At 52.2% G+C, this 16,641-nt stretch overlaps 4 protein-coding genes across 4 annotated transcripts; 1 reads left to right on the forward strand and 3 right to left on the reverse strand.

Moving 5' to 3' along the window:
* Nucleotides 1–3,462: 3,462 nt before the first annotated feature.
* PV08_10184 (uncharacterized protein) lies at nt 3,463–5,609 on the reverse strand (the record flags this gene model as incomplete). Its single annotated transcript, XM_016384499.1, has 5 exons — nt 3,463–3,619; nt 3,717–4,166; nt 4,329–4,594; nt 4,660–5,178; nt 5,241–5,609. 5 exons carry the CDS (start codon nt 5,607–5,609, stop codon nt 3,463–3,465), a joined length of 1,761 nt encoding a protein of 586 aa, XP_016231101.1.
* Nucleotides 5,610–7,362: 1,753 nt separating this feature from the next.
* Nucleotides 7,363–11,434, forward strand: PV08_10185 (uncharacterized protein; the record flags this gene model as incomplete). The annotated part of the gene is made up of 2 exons (XM_016384500.1): nt 7,363–8,170; nt 8,217–11,434. 2 exons carry the CDS (start codon nt 7,363–7,365, stop codon nt 11,432–11,434), a joined length of 4,026 nt encoding a protein of 1,341 aa, XP_016231102.1.
* Nucleotides 11,435–11,878: 444 nt separating this feature from the next.
* Nucleotides 11,879–13,001, reverse strand: PV08_10186 (uncharacterized protein; the record flags this gene model as incomplete). The annotated part of the gene is made up of 2 exons (XM_016384501.1): nt 11,879–12,481; nt 12,729–13,001. 2 exons carry the CDS (start codon nt 12,999–13,001, stop codon nt 11,879–11,881), a joined length of 876 nt encoding a protein of 291 aa, XP_016231103.1.
* A 1,105-nt stretch (nt 13,002–14,106) lies between these two features.
* Nucleotides 14,107–15,357, reverse strand: PV08_10187 (uncharacterized protein; the record flags this gene model as incomplete). Its single annotated transcript, XM_016384502.1, has 1 exon — nt 14,107–15,357. One exon carries the CDS (start codon nt 15,355–15,357, stop codon nt 14,107–14,109), a length of 1,251 nt encoding a protein of 416 aa, XP_016231104.1.
* Between the last annotated feature and the right edge of the window lie 1,284 nt (nt 15,358–16,641).

Here is a 16,641-nt window from a genome sequence, read left to right on the forward strand (position 1 = left end):
GGGCGCAATGCCACAAATCCAAGGGGTAACCCGGCCCCTCAGAAGGATTATACCTCCATACGTCGAGCCAACGACAGGCAGCAGTCGTCAAGGACTTGATTCAAGAAGTCTGAAGAGCGTGTGTGGTTTGAGTGCAGGTACAAGGGGGGAATTTTGCCCTATTTTTTCAATCATAATCGATTCTCCATGGTATTGAAGCAGTTTCTGGGTTCTGGGTGGCTACCAGATTGTACGGAGTATCGAGACACACACATGTATGATCCTGTTCACTTTCGCAATGTCGATTCTATACACCACAGTCTTGTCGCGATTGGCAAAGAAGCGGCAAAAACATTGCTTGTCCTATGCCTCGAGACACTTGGAAAGCTGAGAGAGCGGCGTCCTCTCTTATCTTCCCTGCTCATTGAACCCTGCTATGATGCGAATGCGCACTCAGAACACGGTTCATGGCCTCGGTACTTCTGGGTTTACAAACTGAGAGGACCACATGAACTCAGCGTACATAAGTGGTGTCCGGGAATCAATCCGGAGGACTTTTTTTGTGTGCTTGTGCAACTTGCTGTCTGCTTGAACCTGTCACTGAAAGGGTGAGCCAATGATTCGGCAATTAATTGGTGGAAAGGTGAAGAATGTTCTGAAGCTTTGCCTGGCGAAGGGCACACGCAAATTCATGCTACCGACGCTGTCGCACAGTCTACATCTCATCTCGTGCTAGGACCCTAGCTACCACCAACCACGCAGGATTACGCCGACAATGTCGACAACTCCATCTGCGTTCGAGCAGGGTGGAACCGAGTGTCACCTCCGACGAGTACCGGGTGAATGCCTGCCTCGCTTGAGATGGGTTGTCTCCTGCGTCATCTTCGAGTTCCAAATACCTCGTAAGTGTTCCTGCTGGTGGCGGTCTGGGCCTGCCGACCATGTCCACATCAGCCGGTACTTTTGCGTGGCTGTCTCGAAACTTATGATTAAAGCCATTCCTCTCGACAGATGTACAACCTGAACGCTCGAACAAAAATACTCATTGACGACTCCTATGCCGACTTTGCCTCAATTTGAGCCAATATCCGTACAACATCATGCGCTGATGCCGGCAGACTGGGTAATCATCTCTCCCTAAAGTGAAAATCGGCGTTTCGTGCAACGCAAGGCTTTCGGGGCAACAATGACGTTGGTTTCAGGTCCAAATTAATCGAATGCGCCTTGTTGCAACACGAGCCTCTCTGTGTCTTACTCTCAGTTCGCTTGCGCATTCCAAGATGTGGTTTGGCTCGACCTACCCATGTAGGGACCGGACAAGATCGGCTTGATGCTTTTTTCTCGAATATTTCGATACTTCCGAGGCATCACAAGGTTTTCAAGGTGTGCAACAGCATGTCGTTTCATCTCATCTGAACATGTACACCTCAACAACCGCGGACAATCTCGATATGAGGATGGCACGGTCGGACAGTGTCTGTTTGCAAGGTTACAAAAACAAGTCTCCGGTCTCGGTCAAAATTTTGGGCTAATCTCGAAGAAAGGACTGTGGCAATGCACAAAACTGTCATTGTCTTCCACGGTCTCCTTGACTTGCATCCTCGGGTTATCGTGTTCCTCAGGAAAGCGACTGGAGTTCTAGAATGGCGCCATTTCCCCCTTTCTTCCCGGTTCGACTCTGATGACGTGGCGTCTCTGTACTCCCTTCCGAAAGAGTCATTACAGTTAGTTGCTCAAAAAGCGTGACAAAGAGCAACGACCAGAAACGGTCCAGGAATGAAACCTTTAGGGTACAATATCCACTTCCCCGACGACATTGGTAAGTCTTGGTTACCTTTTATGTACTCGAGGTTGAACGACCTTTATTTTCTTTTGATTGAAACGGTGAACAAAGAATGCGAGGAATCAGGACTGTCGGGGAGGAAAAGGAGAAAAGTACTACCTGACGCTCTTTCCTGTCAAAAGTGGCCAAGCCGACTACGTATCTTGACCAAGATGAAAATTTGCCGAGGATCCTGCTGACAATTGTCGCGAGATTGGCCTTTGGAACGAGACGGTTGCTATAGCTTCGCCCCCAGCCAGGTAGCCTCAGAAGCAGGTTTCGTTCGTTGTCGGAGAGTGTTGTGTCGTGTCGGATGTCTCCCTCACCTTGGATGCCGGCTAGTGCTCGGAATGATTCGAGCTAGTTTAAGAGAGCTCTAGCTAGAATATGACAGTTATAGTGTGGCACGGCACGGCGTGGCATGCGTGGGAACAAGGAAAAGACGTGGCGTATGTTTGTTCATTCCAAGTCTTTACTTGAGCGGGTGCGTGGTTAACGGTGCTGGTCCGGCCCGGCCTGGTGCTGAGTGTATCAGTCAGCTAGTTAGTTAGTGTATCATCTCTCTCCCCTTTTTTTTGGCCCTTGAGCACATTATTGACGGACGGTGGAGAAGGGCGAAGACCGGTCGAGCTTATGTATCTTGGTGGGTCAACTACTGTACATCAAAGTACGTTTTGAAGAATCGTCCATTGCAATGTGATAGCCAAGTGAATTAGTTACTCGTTAATTACATTTTCGAAGCCTTTAAGCTGATCTACAGGAGCTATAACAGTGTGTATTGAAATGAAGCGCGGAGAAACCATAAAAGAAACAGAGAATCGCTCTGTGTCAAGGGCGTTCACGAGGTCCCTTGAAAGGGTGGTAGGTACCTTAAGTAAGTAAGTAGGTGGGTACGTAGGTCGGTCGGGGTATCGCTCGGTGGTTTAGAGGCCCAGCAGGTCAGGTGGAATTGTGGTAGGTCGGGTTCCGCCAGTGAGCTAGGCAGAACAGTGCTGCTGAAGACCCAATGCTCAAGTGAAGCAAGTTGTTTATGTCTTGAGTGTCGTGGGGTCTTGCAACCCCCGGGGGGGGTTGGTTCATCACCACCGGAGCTGGTCGTACCAAGGAGATGGATATAGGAACTTCCGCGAGGCTCCGTCTCGCTTGGCACACTGGGCCGTGGGGCCCGGTGCCATACACGATGTAGAGCTCTCTGTCGGAAACGGCATTGACGGCGGCCCTTTTTCCCAGGTACTATATGCACGCGCTTTGTATACCACGGAAACCGTCTCCGTTTAGAGATGCGAGTCGACTGGGGTTCTCGGACTGCGCCGCGCGGTGCCGCCGAGACCCCGAGGAGGAGTGTTGAGACATGGGCTCCATTGCATCGCGTCCAGAGTCAAATCTCGTGTCGTGGTTTCAGGCGTTTGCTGTTTAGGAAACGACCGCGCCCGCGTTCTGTAGTCCTCCTGCCGAATGCTGATCCATTGATAAATGCTCAAGATTTCTCGGCGTCTCTCCTTGGATTGATTGCGACACATCGTACGAGTGCATCGTCTCGTCCCCAGGGTTGGTGATTGATGATCATGGGTGGTCCTTCGTCGACGTTTGTTAGAGCTACGAGTATTCGTAGCCCATAGGTCCGAAACTGCCGCCGTTCGGGCTGGTCTGCTGCAGCCCATTCAGCCTGCGGCGTAAGTACTCTTCTCACGTAACGTTTGTCCGAATTTCCACAGGAGGATTGGCGCGGGTATGCCCAGGACGATCGCGATGAAGCCAAGCATTGAATTTCCCCAATTCAAGCCGAGAGCCGAATACATGTACGGTGCAAAGAGTGGGCTGTAAAGGAAGCGAAAAGCGACTTTTTGTTAGTCAACGGTCCCCAGGTTCATAAAGGAGGTAGAGAGGAAATGAGATCGACGTGGGCAGAACTTACAATCCAAACCCAGCCAAACTCCGTAATACAACGGCCGAGGCCACAGCCGAAGCGGCGAATCTCGAATACGCGTCGACTATGTACGTCTGGGTACATTGAAACCCCATTATCGTGCCTGCAGCGAAGATGCAGGCGCCGACGTTGGGCACGATCCAGTGCGTGCGTTCGTAGCTCGACCATCCGTAGAGGAACAGGCCGATGGGTACGAGGACGGCGCCGGGTAGCATGAGGGGTACGCGGAACTCGGGTTTGCCGACGTTGTTGTTGCGCAGTTTCAGTCTGCGGTAAATGCGGTCGTTGATCGGTGCGCAGATCTGTGTGCCTAGGAAGAAACCAAGCCCGAGCGATATGTAGTTCAGGCCGCCGATGCCCGTTTGTTCGTGGTACACTTCGGTCCAGACGGTGGGGAAGGTTGCGAGGACGAGGTACATGAGGCCGTAGAGGTAAGCCCTGGAACATTGTGGTAGGTTGCGTTAGTGGAATGTTGTATCTTGCGTTAGACTCGCGTAACATGTGCACAAGTGTGTATGTATACATATGCTGTACTTGCCGCAACAGCGATAAAGTGAGGTGATATGATACGATGTAGCAAGGAATCGGACAGAAACTCACATATATATCGCTAGGACTTGAATGATCACTTGGGTCCCCAGAAGGCGAAACGGACGGACCAGGCTCGTCCTCAGAACCTTGGCAAGTGTCCTATCAGGGTGCTCCCATTCAGTGTGCAAGTCTGGATTCCCAGTTTGTTGTCGGAGTTTTCTGGCCTTGTCCGCAAGTAATTTTGGTGCGTATGTTTCTCGAAGGTAAAGAAGACCCAATCCCTGGATGCCAGCGTCGACAATTGAAGTGGACCAGAAGCACCATCGCCATGTTGTCTGCCAGAGGAGGTCAGTATGAATGAGGCGACACCAAACATGCGTTGCGCAAGTAATCAATTTACCTTCAATGCAATGAACCCTCCTGCCACAGGCCCCACTGCAGGCCCGAGCAGAGGAGCCAGAGAGTAGATGCTGATGGATTTTCCTCGTTCCTCTGCTCGCCAGCAGTCACTCAAGACTCCACCACCGAGTGCCAAGGGTGCAGAACCTCCCAGACCACTCATGAATCGAAACGCAATAAGTTGGCCTTTCGTCTGGGCGAATCCACAACCAATGTTGAAGGCGAGGAAGAAAAGGTTGGACAGCTGCAATACAATCACGCGGCCGTAGATTTCTGACAATGGTCCCAGAAACAGTGGCCCGATGGCGTAGGCCAGGACGAAGATGGACAGCATCAATGACTTTTCAATTTCGGAGTGGACACCCAGATCTTGTCCGATCTTGTTCAGGGCTGGGGAGACCATCGACGACGATACTGGAGATATAAAGGTGAAAGACGACACGATCAGAGTCGCAGCCCATTTCTTCTTGTAACTCCAGTTCTTGGGATTCTCTGGGTCTTCGGCGCCCTCCCAAGTAACCTGTTCATAAGCCCAGTTAGTCCTAAGCATGCTTGGTTACCAGAACACGTTGCAAGGCCTACCAAATTGGGATCTTTGATTGATTTGGCAGACTTTTCCTTGCTTAATCCGGGCAGGTTCGCTTCGACATCCTGAGTATCCCTCGTGTTTCTCACACCAAATCGTACTTCCTCTACCGACTCACCGCTACTCGTAGTGTCGTCCTCATCCTCGTCTGGCGCGGTTGACGCAACACTCAGATCATCTCGGATTACGCCGTGGTGGTAGTGGTGAGCACCGTGGTCATCCATGAATTGGGGTGAGTATAGTTGATGTGCGTCATTTTCTGGAGTCGACCTGGCTCGTCTTAAAGGATCTCTGCCTTGAGAGGGCGGTCGTGGTTGTGGCCGATTATCCGGGGCAGTCCTAGTTCTGTTGAGCTGAGTAGACATGATAGGTTCCTAAAATCAAAAAACATCAGGCTAGTGAGAATGCGACGGCCGACAGCCGCTGAGTGCTATGTTAGTTAGTGGCAGAGGGATCAAGCATATCCAGGACATAGTCCGAAGGTTTTATCTGGTTCAGACACACGAATGGACGCAACGGAGTTAGTCATAGCACCGGCGTTTTTGAGAAATGCGTTCGTTCACTGGAGGATTCTGCATGGTATGCGTAAGGATTGTCGAAAAGTTCAAAAGAACCACCGTGGTGAGCTGCGCCACCAGGCGACGAAACAAGGGTGCCCCGGGTATCGGCACGGTTGTGATGAGGGTTTGACGGGCCAACACATCGTCACTAGAGCGAGACTTGCCGGTTCAACCGCTGGTTGAGGAAGCTGGACCAGTGATAATCAATGCCGTTACCGGCAAGTTTGCGCCGGTGTGCATGCTTGCAGTCCGTCATTCACATAAGACAGGAGGCCCGCGCCATTTTCGCTGCAAGAAGAAAGGTGCTTGCGACGCTTTCGCTTCATGTCGAATGCGCGTCTGAGAAAGACACAGCAGACACAGCATACCCCAACGCGAGAAAAAGGAGTGATGATGGCTTCAGCCCAACTACTAATAATGTCATGGGGGATTTTGTGCGCTGCTCCCAGTCCACGTGACATCGCCGGTTTTCGGACTTTTCCCTTTTTGGGCTTTGCGGCGTACGTCAGCAACAATGAAAATTGTGCAGACTCGCAGACAGTAGAGACACCGAGAACACTCGACGACTCGTGCATACATACCCTCCTCAAAGCTTAAGTATCCGGCACTCGCCGCCAGCGTTGCGCCAGCGTCGCGCCAGCCCGGCCGTGCTTTGTTTTCGCTTCAATCTTGAGTCTTTACGATTGCATTTCGAACAGTTCTCGCCTTTCTTCTACATGAAATGGATTCTCACTCAGCGTCGCGTATGTCATCGATCATTGGCTAAGTACGTGGATAATTTTGACCGCAAGACCTCAAACAGCTGGGGCAACTCGAAATGCAAGAGCTGTGAGGTCTGAACCACTTCTGCACTAGGCCAACGCGGAAAACCGAGCTAGATTCCTACTGACCAGAAGATGGCCGGCCTGATCACGGCCATCGGAGTGACCTTTTGTATCAGAATAGCCAAAGGAAAACATACCACGACCTGCGATGGTCAAGCTGCTCGGGGTTTGTCTGGCCCAAATTGCTTTCGCAGTCGATCGCGTTTTCGAAGCAACTATTTTGGAGTACAGAGTTGAAATATATACTCCTCGGGCATATATAAATGTCGATTCATTGGAGGGGGTTGAGACCGCCTAGACTCCAGGTATGCCTTTATAAGGATTCCGAGTCTAGTGGTCTTCGCGGGGCATTGGTTGCGGATCGGAGAAATGCGCGCTTTCAAGTGCTCGCCCCAGGCCTGAGATGACTTCGTTTACGACTTCCCGTCACCCATTCTGGCATGGTATACGACTCTTAAGCCTCTTAGCAGCAGGCATCGCCAGCTCGGGTAGATGCAAGCGCACAGCCCGTACTCGATGCCGAGCACATCATTGCAAGATCTTAAAACTTCTACTCGACCCCTTCAAAGTTCTGGCTGATGTCTGCTCGCGATTATCGTATGGAAGACCGTACGGCTTTCTTTCCCCGTACTACGCACACACAGTGGTGCTAGAATTGAAAATGTCGCCTGAGCTAGGATGATGCACCAACGCCACCATCTCTACGGGTGAGCCAATTGCCGATTTCCTCAGGAATGGCTTCGGAGAAGGCGCCAGACCCAAGAACCTCGGGTGTCACAGACACGGGACCATTCTCCAAAGCAGCATCGCATGTCGCTAGTCCTTTGTCTTCGTCTCATGCGCGAGGAAGCAACCCTCATCTAGTGAACATCAGGATTAGAAATGTGTCTGTCCGAGTCGATCCGACCGCTGGGCCCTCCTCGGTCGACACTTTCAGGGCGCGGATCCTACGCAGCAAGGACAAAAAAGCCATTAAAGATATTTTACGGGACGTCTCAGCAGACCTATGCGGTCAAACCCTGACCGCAATCGCTGGTGCTAGCGGATCCGGAAAAACCACACTTCTCAATGTTATCGCTCGGCGTGTCAAAGACCAAAAATTTCAGCAATCCGGCAGTGTCACGTATGATGACACGGCTAAGAAACCGACCCTTGAGGCAGATTCGTCTATGGTCGGGCTAGCCTATGTGCTTCAGCAAGATGTGCTCCTGCCCAGCTTGACAGTAAGAGAGACTCTCAGGTATGCGGCGGACTTGCGTCTGTCTACCACCAAAACCAAGGCACAGCGATATGCAATGGTTGAGACCGTCATCGACGATCTCGGCCTAGGTTCCTGTGCGGATACTAGGATTGGCGACAATGTTCACAAGGGCTGCTCGGGCGGCGAGAAACGACGAACCAGCATTGGTGTCCAATTGCTCGCAGACCAGCCGGTTCTCATTCTAGATGAGCCAACCACAGGCCTTGATGCCGCATCAGCAGTCCAGGTCGTGCAGACTCTCAAATCGCTTGCCCAGAGGGGTAAAACGGTCATCATGACGAGTAAGTAGCCTAATTGACGAGGTCAAGGCACTAACCTTTACTTTAGTCCATCAGCCGCGTTCAGAAATCTGGAGGCTCGTTGATAATCTCATATTGCTGTCGAGAGGCAGTCCAGTCTATTCAGGACCCGTCGCAAAGTGTTTATCATACTTTGATGAAGCTGGCTATAACATGCCTCCGTTCTCCAACCCATTCGACTTCGTCATTGACCTGGCTGCGGTTGACCTTCGTTCGCAGCAGTCGGAGGGCATGTCGTCGGAACGAGTCGAAGCGTTACGGGCGTTGTGGAGAACCAAGTCACCAGACTTCATTGACAGCACTATAGACGTATTTTCCGGCAAGACCTTTGATGGAAAGCAGATGGCTCACTCGGGGAAATGGCTCAACGAACTTTTTCAGGAAACGCTCGTTCACACGCGCAGGACTTTTGTCGTGACATGCCGAGATCGACTGGGTCTTGTCGCGAGTATGGTAGAGTCGCTGAGTATGGGCGTCATGAGTGGTTGGATTTTCTACCAACTAGGTTCTGACATGGCAGGAATTCGCTCTCGAGAAGGAGCAATGTACTCGGCCTGTGCTCTACAGGGATATTTGATTTTGCTATTCGAAACATATAGACTGACGATCGACATTGAAGTTTACGACCGAGAGCGGATCGAAGGAGTGATTAGGCCCATCAGCTTCATCTTCAGCAGGAGGTTTGCTCGGCTCGTACTGGAAGACCTTCCTGTCCCGTTCTTTTACTCTGTGATCTACTACTTCACGGCAGGATTTCGAGCGGAACCAGAGCAGTTCTTCACATTCTTCGCCATTCAGCTCCTACTCCATCTCATCGCGGTCAACCTCGCCACCGTGTGTGTTGGCATAAATCGGCACTTTATGATTGCGTCGTTGATTGCCAACCTTAGTTTCACATTGCAGTCAATGGGATGCGGCTTCTTCATCAATACCAGAGAGATTGCCGTTTGGTTACGCTGGATCAAATGGACGGCATACGTCTTCTACTCGTTCGGAGCACTCTGTACGAACGAATTCCGGGGCCACTTCTATGATTGTCCTAGTCCTGGCGGCCCTTCGGACCCGGCTTGCAAAGAGTACACTGGCTCGTACATTCTTGCTTCGCTGAATCTGCCGTCGAATTGGCTCTGGAGGCCAATCGTTGTCCTGGTTGGCTTCGCCTTGTTCTTTTTCATTCTCTCAGGACTCATACTCCAGGTCCTCACAACAGAAGTCGAAATGGCAAAGCAGCATGATAGCGAGATTACATATGAGGTCGAGAGCCTGCAAACGATGACATTACCTGGTGATAAAGAAAGAGGCATTCGCGTGACACTCGATCATTTCGGCCTGGATCTAGAGACTCAGCGACTTTTCCAAGGCAAATCGATCAAACGCATTTTCCATCCCGTCAACACCCAGTTCGACCCAGGAGTGCTGAATGTGATCATGGGTCCATCAGGCTCCGGAAAGTCCTCGTGCCTGAACGCAATGGCAGGAAGACTGTACAACTCGCCTATGACAAAATACTTGCCGTCAGGGAAGATGCTTCTCAATGGAATGACAGCCACAGAGAACGTCATTACGTCCATTTGCTCATATGTCCCCCAAGACGACACAGGCCTCCTCTCGTCCCTCACTGTGCGCGAAACACTTCATTTCGCAGCGCGTCTACGCCTGCCTCCATTTATGACGAATGAACAAAAGATCCAACGAGCAGAGAGGGTTCTCTTACAACTCGGGTTAAAGGATTGTGCCGACACGCTTGTGGGAAGCGACATGGTCAAAGGTATTAGCGGCGGCGAGAAACGTCGCGTGTCAATCGGTATTCAAATCTTGACCGATCCACGAGTTTTGCTTCTGGACGAACCGACATCCGGCCTCGATGCGTTCACCGCGTTCTCCATCATCGAGGTCCTCAAAGGGTTAGCAGACGAAGGCAGAACAATTATCTTCTCCATCCACCAGCCTCGCTCCGACATGTTTAAACAGTTCGGCGGCGTTGTCTTACTGGCCAAGGGGGGCGACGTAGTGTACACCGGCACCGTAGAGAGCATGCTTCCATACTTTGCACGACAAGGACACTCGTGTCCAGAATCTGCCAACCCAGCCGACTTTGCGCTCGACTTAGTGTCTGGTGGTCGTCTTGAATCATTACCGTCGTCGTCTACGGCAGCATCGCCCCAGGACAGAGAAAATGAACAGACGCCAATAGCACTCACTGGCGTGGCCACGGCCACAGCTACACCGATGACGGCCACCTCACCAGCTTCACAGGAAGACACCCGTCACCCATCATCGCCATCACACCTCTCCCTCCCAGCAAGTCTAGGCGTGCACACACGCCGCACCCTCCCGTTCCGCACATCCTTCCCGATCCTCTTACACCGCGGCATCATCAACCTCCGCAGACAACCGAACCTCCTTCTGGGGCGCATCACGCAACTTGCAGGTCTCGGCATCGTCCTCGCGGCCTTCTTCTCTCCCTTGAAGCACGACTACTTCTCCGTGCAGACGCGCGTCGGGTACATCCAGGCCATGAGCTCCATGTTCTTTGTGGGCATGCTGAACAGCATCGCCATGTACCCGTCGGAACGGGACATCTACACGCACGAGTCGCAACGGGACAAGACGTACCCCCTGTCCGCGTTCTACCTGTACTACCTCGCGCTCGAAGTGCCGATGGAAGTCGTCGCGAGCCTGTTATTCTCCGTCCTCACCGTCTTCGCCGCCCGCTTGCCCTACACGGCGGGCGACTTCTTCCTGGTCGCCTACAGCGCCTTCTGCGTTGTGTCGTGCGGCGAGAGTTTCGGCATCTTGTTCCTGACGGCCTTCCGCCACACCGGTCTTGCCGTCAGCGTCATGTCGGTCGTGCTGTCCATCTCCATCCACCTGGCCGGGGTGCTCAGCATAGACGTCGACGCCTTCCTCCGGGCCGTCAACTACATTTCCCCCATCAAATGGCAGGTCGGGGCTCTCCTGAGCTACACTCTCCGAGGCATACATTTCACATGCACCTCGGACCAACGCCTCCCCGACGGCTCATGCCCCATCGCCACAGGGGAGGAGGTCCTCAAGCTGTACAAGCTCGATGTCGACACGGCCGCCTACGCGATTGCTCTGGGAGGCGTGACGGTCGCGTATAGAATCCTAGGCTATCTGGGGTTGTTGGCCAAACGGACAGATTGGAGATTGTTCCTCGCAAAGGTCGCACACGTGCTGTCACGGTCTTCTTCTCAAAAAGAAAGGAAAGTTGGGACGTCTTGAGGAATCGCTTTACTTGAGTCGCAACGGAGAGTGACGTAACGAAAAAAAACGGACGGGTGGCATATTTGATATCTCAACGGGGACTGACCACTAGGATAGCGGTGAGTCTCTAGTGGATTGATATGTGCAATACATATCAACATACCCTCCGTTATAACTTCGCAAATCAAGTTTCATATCCATTAGTATAGTTCCCCTGTCAACACTATCCTCGATGACACAACAAACGCTGCGTGGCTAACTTTACATCATGCACGAGTCAAATAGCACCCTAACTTTAAAGAGAGCCGACTCTGGCACCCGATTTTGAGAGCTGAATCTGTACAGCCAAGTGCAATATAACGTTGTGCGCTTCCGATCAAATTCTTGTGATGCCCCCATCGCGTTGACGGAAAAGGTTCTTTTATGTGCGCGCACATAACATTGCCTCTGTTTCTTTCCCCATCAGGACTTCTTGGACGTTTCCTCTTGGACCTTCTTCTCCAGGACGTCCAAGCCAGTCATCTTTTTAAGCGTGCCGTCCAAGGCGCCCAGGGGTAGAAAAGAGGCGAGCCAGACCACGGTGGCGCTGGCGCCTCGCCAGATTTGGGCCGACGGATTACGTTTCGAGAGGTCGTTGACGACATTCTTTGCCCAGAGGTCGAGGTCCTGCTGCTTGACGCCCTCCATGTCGCCATTCATGACGGCCTGGACCTTGTCCTTCAGGACGGCGTAAGGGCTGTTCGGGGGCAACGTGGAGCCGGGCTGTTGGGCCACGTTGGCGAAAAAGTGCGTCTTGACGGCGGCGGTGTGCAGGTCGACGACCTTGACGCGGAACGGCATCATCTCCAGCCTCAGGACCTGGGTGAGGTTGTCCAGCGCGGCCTTGGAGGACCCGTAGGCGCCTTGGTACGGCACGGTGATGATGGTGGCGGCCGACGTCTGGTTGACGATGGTGGCGTCGGGCGCCGCCGCCCGCAGCAGCGGGAAGAAGAGCTGGGTGGTGCGGACGACCGAGAACACGTTGAGTCGGTAGAGCTTCTCCATGTCGTCCAAGGAAATGTCGATCTGTATGCGAATGACACACACACACGCGCAGAACAACGGTCAGCGACGAGGACACCCCCGTGTGAAATGTATGGGATCCGGCTTTTTTTTTCTAAAAAAAAAAAGAAAGAAAGAAAGAAAGTGAAGTGGTGAGGGAGGGAGGTAGGTACGAGGATGTAGGTGGTAGTGGTCGTCGTAGGACTATTCAGGTGGGCGATGAAGAAGTAAAATGTGAAATGAGGTGAAATGAGAATGCTCCCCCACGTACAATTGGCATGCTGTACCCTGCTCCAGCATTGTTGATGAGCATGTTCAACGTTCCCCCGGTCAGCGCCGAGACCTCGTCCACGCAAGCTTTGACCGAGTCGTCCGAGAGGACATCGAGTTTCAGCGTCTCGATCCCGAGCGCCGTCAGCGAAGCCATCTTGGCTGGGTTGCGAGCTGTCGCGAAGACTCGGTCGCCGCGTCTGTGGAATTGAATCGCCAATGCCGCTCCGAGACCGCCGTCCGAACAGCCTGTGATAAGGATGGTGCGAGGCATGGCGTCGTCGTACACGTATTGTTTCCGGGTAGTTGCAGGTGCCGGAGTACGGTTCTGATGTGGCTGTCTCGAGTGGTGGTGGTGGTGGTAGTAGGAGGAGGAGGAGGAGGAGGGAGGAAAAATGATCTAGAGACACTCTACACTGACTCGACTGAAGCCAAAGAAAGGGTATATAAATAAGGACAAAGCAGGAACACACCATTTATTCCATTCGGGCCTTGCAGCCTTGGTGAGCTTTAGTGCTTATTAGTGTTGGCCAACCCATCATTGTTCTATAGTACCGATTCGTACCCAGGCGCACTTCTGGCACCAGCACATACTAACCAGTTAGCGACCCCTTGCGAGATATGATCGTGGCGTCTGAATCATGTGCTTTCTATTGTAAATGTCTCCAGGCCACCACATATCGTCGGCCGAGTTTCTCGTACCTGAGTTGAGTAGGCACCCGCCACCAAACGGTCGAAATAATTAGAATACCGGGATCAACACCAGAAAGAGAAAACAGCAACGGTCCCTCCCTCGATCTTCGCCCGTGCCTTGTAGTTCCCGTCGGAGCCTCGTCGAATTGTGTGACACGATTTGTTACAACCTCGGGTCCGAAAAGCGAACCGGGAAGGTGGAGAATTTGAAGTTTAGTCCAAGCAGGGTCTCACCACGCAGGGACGAAGCACACACCAACAAGAGCACGGAGTATTGGCTGGAAAGATGCGATTCAAAGGCGTGGAAAGCGTTGAGCCCCACAGAGAACGATGCTCTCATGAAGACAGGTAGAAGCTGAACATATGTACAGTAAACGTACTCCGTATTATGGCGCACCAGGCGCCAATAGTAACACGATCGGCTGGTTGGAACTTTTCTCACGAAGCTAGCGCCTCCCGGGTCGACGGGAACTCTGCTTCATGAACAGAGAGACCCGTCTCATGATTTCGAATCGCATTGTGAGTCCATATGACTATATGGATAAGTTCCAGCATGGTTCGGACAATCTTCTGACTGCCCTTTGGCCTCTCCTCCGCTCAGGAAGATACAATGGCTCATGTGGCCCCCGATTGGGCGGCTCCATTGGAATGCTGCAGAGTAAGACTTGTCACCTTAATTGCACAGTTCATTTTGCGAACCTCTGTCCTGGTTTCAAAACACCTCTATCGCCTCCACCGCCCTTTCTCCAAAGCCAAAGCGCCTCGACAGCGTGGGCTTTGGTACTGGCGTGACCGGACTGCCTGTTGGCTTCTGCCATCATGACTTCAAGAGGTCTTTCTCTTTCGATCACCGACCATAGGGCTTCCTGCAACTCGCCACCTCTGGGGCCAAAATCCCCACGGCCGAGCCTAAACAGAATTCTGCCCAACAATTGATACGCCACACATCGCTGATTCGGGAGGGCCGATCGCGCAAGTATGGCCAGTTCAGGGATCGTATAGCCAGCACTGCTAGGCTCATCACCGTGATGGTGCAGACCTTGTCTAACATCAATTTCTAAACTCTCCTTTGGAGGAATCAAGCGTCCATTGAAGCCGAAGCGCAGGGCAGAGGCCAGGAATGATTCTCTTTCCGGATTGTACAGGGATGCCTGGGTCTCTTCCTCAGTAGGGTCCTGCAGCCAGGTCATTGTGGAGGGATCATGAGGAGTGTCTGGAAAATAATGGGATCGGAGTTCGGAGAAGAAGGAAGGGTTGTTCGGGTCGAGAGGGATGAAATCGTCTTGAGATCGGGGAGGGACGGGAAAATGAACGGACGGCGCAGATGGGGTGCCATCAGGTGGGAGTGCCGGCACACCTGTGTCTTCTACGAGGTCCAAGTCTTGTCTAGCATCGCTCTGGTCATGCCCGTGGTCCTCGCCCGGTTCTTGTGGCCATTGCTTTTGTTCTTGTTGATCTTCTTCAATGTTGGCACGTTTCAGTAGACGTTCCAGAAAGGCAGGATTGAGATTTCGCATTAATTCAGCGCGGGCCTCTTCGATATCGCCTATTGACATTTCAGCAATTCTTCTCTTATTTTCCTCGCTGATGTCCGCCTTTTGCTGGCTCTCCAGATCCACTCCGTACTTCTTGCTCACATGGTGGGCGATGGCTCGGTCAGAGGGTTCGACCTGGGTAGGGATAGAGGGTCGCAGCCTAGAGCTAGATGCCTGTTGATTCCTCTTGAAAACAGAAACATTGCGACGCTTGTGCTCGGGAAAGCCAGACCTGGACGACTTCAGCGATGGGGCGGCTGGCACTGAGTCAGTGTCATGTTCCTGGATTTCTTTCACAGCGGAGAGCGAATGGTCATCATGCTCAGCATTGTCTTCTAACGGTGTGAATGCGAAATCAGGAGCATCGAGATTTAACTCAAATCGTTGACCTGGGATTGCCATTCTGTGTGATGGGCTCGAGTAATTGTGAGGCGGAAGAACTGCGTAATTGTAAAATATGTGAGGGAGGCACTACGACCAATTCGGCATAGTGACTTTTGCACGTACAAGTACTTTGGATTTTGTCTGACACAGCCGCGAGCGCGACAGGGCCCTTAACGCAGGCGAGGCTTCGTCTGATAGAATTCTGGTCGAGAACTTCCGCCCACCGAGTTTTTCATTCTAGGTCAGGTAGTTTATGCGGAGTAAGGGAGTTTATAGGTAATGTTGATGACTCGATTATTTCTGATTACCTGTACCTGCACCGGCTTAGCAATGTGTTGGGCCAGTGTCCCGTAGACTGCGGGCTGGTAAATGTATCGTACGGACAGCGGAGAAGGGGATCCGAAGCTACTTGTACCGTTAAAACAGGATCTGGCCCCAGTAGTGCAGGCGTCAATCAGCCACAAACAGGGGTTGCGTGATCTCGCAGATCACCCGATCTTGCAGAGTACAGGTGGTTGAGATACAGTAGCAGCCATCCATGTTTGGGTGGTGGTGATGGCGTTACGCAGTAAATGGTTCCCAGTCTCAGGAGAGCATATTCTAATTTGTATGTTGCTGCTCTACGAACAACTACAGGTATTCAGAATCCACTAAAAAGGAATGTACAGTATGTATATTCCAGGTCTTGGGGATCAAACCGCACTAAAAGAAGCTTAAACGCAGCAAAGGTGAAATTGAGCCAATCGCACACCGGCATCGCTCGGGCCTCTGCTAGCTGGACTTTTTGCCTTTACGTATTAGTCGCATTTGCCATGCTGGGTACGACGGATACTGCTGTCCTGTGCCCAGTCCGGTACTTCCATTCCAGTTCTCCAGATACGTCTAAGACTATGGCATTCAGAAACACGATGCGCCCGCCCCCCGAGACCATCCCGTTTCTTTTGGTCTCCCTGGGTCTTGCTGCTGTATCCGTATTGCCCCCGGCTGCGGACTTGGGTTGTGATTATTGCCTGATGCCCACTCCGTCAGTAATTGTCTCTTCATCTGCTTCTCCGCCTGGTCGCCTCCCTTTCTCTCTGCCGTCTTCCCTCCTTGGCTCCCTTCAGCGTTTGATGCCTTTTGTTTCTACCTTGTCGCATCTCTTCGTGCTTCCACGACTAATTTATCCACTCTTGCCATCTGTCAGAGTGACTGCTTGTTCTCCCTTTATGCACCACCAGCTCACTCTCGCCGTGAATCGAAATGTCGGTAGCCCTTCCTACTGTGACCTTGTTTCTCTTATATCTCTCATCTTCCCTCTGT

Source organism: Exophiala spinifera (genome assembly GCF_000836115.1).
Source record: "Exophiala spinifera strain CBS 89968 unplaced genomic scaffold supercont1.8, whole genome shotgun sequence".
NCBI lineage: Eukaryota > Fungi > Ascomycota > Eurotiomycetes > Chaetothyriales > Herpotrichiellaceae > Exophiala > Exophiala spinifera.